Source organism: Nicotiana sylvestris, chromosome 4, assembly GCF_000393655.2.
Source record: "Nicotiana sylvestris chromosome 4, ASM39365v2, whole genome shotgun sequence".
Taxonomy (NCBI): domain Eukaryota; kingdom Viridiplantae; phylum Streptophyta; class Magnoliopsida; order Solanales; family Solanaceae; genus Nicotiana; species Nicotiana sylvestris.
Genome location: NC_091060.1, coordinates 109,849,676 through 109,854,802, shown reverse-complemented (window position 1 = coordinate 109,854,802; position 5,127 = coordinate 109,849,676). Strand labels below are relative to the sequence as shown.

Below are 5,127 nucleotides of genomic sequence, written 5' to 3'. Positions count from 1 at the left end.
TCAACTGCTTTTGCTTCGGAATAAAGGGATGGTTCCGGTCATACCGTACTCCCTTGTGCCCAGATCTTGATTTCAGAACTTCAACCACCACATGTCGTCTCTTTGCCGTGCCATGTGGCGAGGTAGAACTTCGCCAATACATCAGCAACTACTCAGTAGTCTGACAATGATATCTCCCTATCTCACAAGAAAATAGTGTCACATGGAAGTTTCAACTGTGGAAAATATGCATATAGTTCTATTATTAATTCATCAACAAGAGTAGGTATTTAATATACTTGTAAGTAGTTGCATTTTTATATTTTGAAATGTGTTTTTTTTTCTTTTGAAAGTTTCATTTCAACTTCTAATTCCACTAATTTATAGTAGTCTGCAAGTTATATATCACAATTCGTTCATCTTAAATAACATGTATTCTTATTCTTATCTTCTTTCTTCATCAATTTTAAAAGAATTCTCTTATTAATTGTGTTATTTGAAATCAATTTCACTTTCTTACGAGGTAAATTATAAATTACATTTATCTAGTTTACTGAATTTCGTTTAGAAAGAAGCACCATAACTCAATACTACATTTTTACATTGAGTGAAGTTAATCAAAATCTTCGAAGCAATATAGTCATGGTAAAAACTTATCCGAACAGGATATTTAAACACCAAAACAATAAATACATGACATGCATTCACACATACAGTTTTTTTTTCTTAATTACCCGTCGTTTTTGTTGCATATTTTCACCTTATTAAAAATCTTACCCATTGTAATTTATCTAGTTTGAAAGGTTAATTACACGTAAATTTCTTCACTTCTTTTTAAGATTATAAATTCAATTTTATGAAAGGTTACCAGTAAATTATTTTTTGAATGACCTAATATTAAAAACTCTTTATTTACTTATCAACCAAGTCACCGGGAGATGGAAAAATTTAGGAGTATTAAACAAGGTAGAAGACCTAATAGTAGAGACGACTAGGCCTTTTCTTCGAAGTCTCCTCTCTCGAAAAACCAAAAAAGTCTCCTCTGTCCATACCCCACATATTCTATGGCATTTTAAATCCTTGTACGCATTACCTCAAAAGAACACAACTAAAACATGGACTGTAGAAGATTTGAAATAACACTAATATCAGCAAGTGATCTTGATGATGTTCGAAAGCTATTCAAGATGAAAGTCCACGCTAGGGTTTCCATAGGAAGCAACCCCGACACTGAAAAAAGAACGCCGACAGACACACACGGCGAGATAAATCCGGCGTGGAACTTCAGCATGAAGTATACAATATCCGAGTCAATGATACAGTACCCTAATGATATGCTAGTTATAAAGTTATATTGCCAGAGGAAGCTCGGGGATCGGTATATTGGAGAAGTGCATACTTCAATGAAGGAGCTTTATGAATATGCATACCCTAATGGAGGCAGTGCTGTTATGAATTATCCTGTCCAAAAAGGCTCTGCTCAATCTCAAGGTCTTTTGAGGTTTTCTTATAGGTTTGGAGAAAAAGTTACGGTTGATAAGTTAGTTTTGGCTGAGACCATTGCTGGTTGGAGTATGTGCTAAGTTCTGAAGAATAAAAAAGAGTTTAATTTCCATGTGAAATTATTAATGACTTGATTTTCTGTGCCGCCTATATATTCTGTGGGTCAATAGTTTTTTTGTGTTTTAATTTTCGGATTGTTTGGATCACCGTATAGTTCAAACAGCTTGTATATAGTTGCGTGATTTTGGGATGTTCTACAAACATTAGCAGATAATTCTACTAATTTTGTTTTGTTCTACTAGTATTGTAGCTTGTTCAAGTATTTTGTGTCAGACACTCATCATCCAACTAATTTTCAAAATTAGAACCTAAAATCTCGGATTAATGGAGGAGGAATTTTTACCATTCTACCATACCCTTAGGTAAAGATAATTCTATTGCTTGACCCCATACTTCGTATCGAAAAAGAAATACCGTCAGCCACAGAAAAGTCCACCAATGACCATGGTGAATATTTATGATTTAGAATCAATGGACTTGAGATGAAACAATATAATATACTCATTCGGTCCCAATTTTATATGGCTGTGCCCGGATTTCGAGAGTGAATTTTTTTGTTGCGATTCTTTTATATATTTTTTAAATAATTACCTTTTATGTAATTTTCAAATAAATTTGATTTAAAAAACAATCAAAGATTTTATGTTCGAATTGACTATCAAAACTAAGGAGTTTTGACTCTCGAAATCGACATATGGACTATCATATACTATTATTTTAAAAAAATTATTATATGCTTATACAGTATGGTATGAGTTAGTAAAAGCAGTGGTGATTAATTATTACATTTTATTAGGTAAAGGCTTCTCGGATTTTGTTACATTGGTGATTAATTTAATAAATTTTATTAGGAAAAGGCTTCTTGGATTTTGTTACTCAATTTCTCTTATATTAGAAAGGGGTGAATGAGCAATATATGGATAGAGATGGATGTAGACTTTGCTCCGGTTGGGTGTGTTCGGTACATATAAAAGAATCTTTGGCCAGTCAGCTATTTAATGTATAGAAATTCATTATTATTTTTCATTAATATATACCTTTATTAGTTGGTGAATATCTTATATTTCTTCAGTCCAGCTCAGACACACTAATCTTGAATTTTTTTTTAATTGAGATTACTAAGTTTGTAATCAAGTTAGTTAGTTAGTTACGCTTTGAGTTGTCTTATCCCATATGTTTGTAAAAGTGGACAATTTTAGGGTTTGTTTGGTATAACGAAAAATATTTTTCGTGAAAAATGTTTTCTTGGAAAACAAGTAGTAATCTTATTCATTTTTCGGTGTTTGGTACGCAAACTAAGGAAAATAACTTCTCAAGAGTAATCATAAATAATTTAGATACAATAAACATGAAGCCATAAATTTTCGAACCAACAACCTTCCGAACCCACAAATTTCACAAACTTCTGAACCGCTAAACTTTCAAAACAGCGAATTTTATAATTTCTAAACCCGTAAACTTCCAAACACATAAACCTCTGAACTCATAACTTTGGAACTTGTAAAACTTTCGAACCTGTAAACTGAAAGATGAAAAACTAAAACTGAAAATATATTAAAAAAGAATCTTGGGGGGAGGAGGGGGGGTGAGGTTGGGTGGTGCAAAAAAATAAAAAAACAGAAATTTAAAAATTACAAAAAAAAAGCAAAAAAGGATATCTTTTTTGAGCACGGGGGTGGGGGGATGGGGGCAGTGGTTGGGGTGGGTGGTGCAGAAAAACGAAAAAACAGAAATTTAAAATTACAAAAAAAAAGTAAAAATAATTTTTTTTTGCGGGAATGGTAGCAGGGTGAGTGGTGACGAAAAAAAAACTAAAATTAAAAAAAGAAAAAGAAAAGCTTTTTTGGAGAGAGGGGTGGGGTGGGTAGGTGTGGGGTGTGGGGTGTGGGGGTGAGTTGGTGAGGGTGGAGAATAGAATGGGAAGATTGAGAAGGAGTTTTGAAAAATGTTTTCCCTTATGATAAGGAAAACATTTTCCTCCAAATTGATGGAAAATGATTTCATAAGGAAAATGTTTTTCAAAACATTTAAGTCAACCAAACATGAAAAAATTGGAAAATATATTTTCCTTCTATCAAACACACCCTTAGCCTGACAGGTTTACAAACTCAATGGACACCCTTAGCCTGACAGGTTTACAAACTCAATGGAAAATCAGTTATCGATCGAGAAGTCATTGTATTACTTGGATTTTGTAAATTTTAGCTCTTCAGATATTCAGACAATGGATTAGGAAGTTCTAGAGCAGAAAACAAAAAAATTGGTTTTGTGATTTTTTAGGTTGCTGTTAATACCCTCTTTTATGGGCGGGGACTTTCTGTGACCAAGCCACAACAGAGAATCCAGTAATGCAAAGAAGAAAGGTTTCTCTCATCGTCGTTCGTAATTAAGGTTTTAATTTAAAAGTCGCCATTAGTTTTGAGACTTCTACCGTTAGTTTTACAAACACTGTTAAAAGTTAGCCTAAAGATGTCTACTTTGACAAACATAAATGATATTTTATATTTAGTAGTATAGACAAGGGATAAAAACAGTTTTAGACCCGTACTTAAGGGATTATCTTTTTTGTTTCGGAAAAAGATCTTAACTGTCCCTAATCTATTCGGTCTATAAATGCCCTTCGTTCATCTATTTTGTTAATAGTGACCTTACTGTTAAAAATCTAGCCTATTTGTGCTCTCATTTCTAAGGACTACTTATCAATAATAAAAAAAGATTTTGTTAATTCCACGTGGCCATTTTTGATTGGTCATTAAATATGACACCCCCAATCCGTATTTCAGCCCACCCATTACCCATCTATACCGAGCCGGCCCATCAAAAATCCTTTTAGCCCCGAAAACACCCGATTTCATATCATTTTTCACCTATTTCAAAATTGTAACGACCCGACTGGTCTTTTTAAGAATTAGTGACCTGTTCGGCGGCTTAAGGTCTCGAGCAGCTTCGTATTATGTGTTATGACTCGCGTTTGTGGTCGAGTTCGATTTTCGGACGATTCGGGATCGATTTAGAAGAAGAATTCTTGTTTTAGAAGCTTAAGTAGTAAGAGTTGACCGGAGTATGAATTTTGTATAAAAGACTCAGAAATGGCATTTTGATGATTCCAATAGATTTGTATGGTGATTTTGGAATTAGGTGTGCGTCCGGATTTGAGTTTGGAGGTCCGTGGAATATTTTGAAGCATTTTGGCGAAAATGAAAAAGTTGAAGTTTTGGAAGGTTGAGAGTTTTGACCGGGAGTTGACTTGGTTGATATCGAGCTTGGATTGCGATTCTGAGAGTTGGATTAGCTCTGCTATGTCATTTGGGACTTGCATGTAAAATTTGACGTCATTCCGGGTTGATTAAATATGTTTCGTCATGAGTTTTGGAAGTTGAAAGATTTAAAAATTCATAACGCATGTGCATGACCGCTTTTGCGAGAGATTGGTCGCTTCTGCGACATTGGTGCCACCGTGTTGAATCGCTTCTGCAAATGGAGGACCGTGGGTGCGAGGACGCATTTGCGGAAGAAAGATCGCAGATGCGCATTGGATGCTCCAGATGGTATCCGCTTCTGCGGAGTTTGAGCCTCTTTTGCGAA

The 5,127-nt window shown here is 34.4% G+C and overlaps 1 protein-coding gene across 1 annotated transcript; it reads left to right on the top strand.

The window, feature by feature from the left end:
• Nucleotides 1-1,094: 1,094 nt before the first annotated feature.
• On the top strand, nucleotides 1,095-1,562 carry LOC104230127 (protein SRC2-like). The gene has a single exon (XM_009782870.1). It carries the CDS (start codon nucleotides 1,095-1,097, stop codon nucleotides 1,560-1,562), a length of 468 nt encoding a protein of 155 aa, XP_009781172.1.
• The last annotated feature ends 3,565 nt before the right edge of the window (nucleotides 1,563-5,127 follow it).

Bases quoted from the DNA above. Each gene is read 5' to 3' on its own strand.
- LOC104230127 (XM_009782870.1), top strand. From the start codon at position 1,095: ATGGACTGTAGAAGATTTGAAATAACACTAATATCAGCAAGTGATCTT.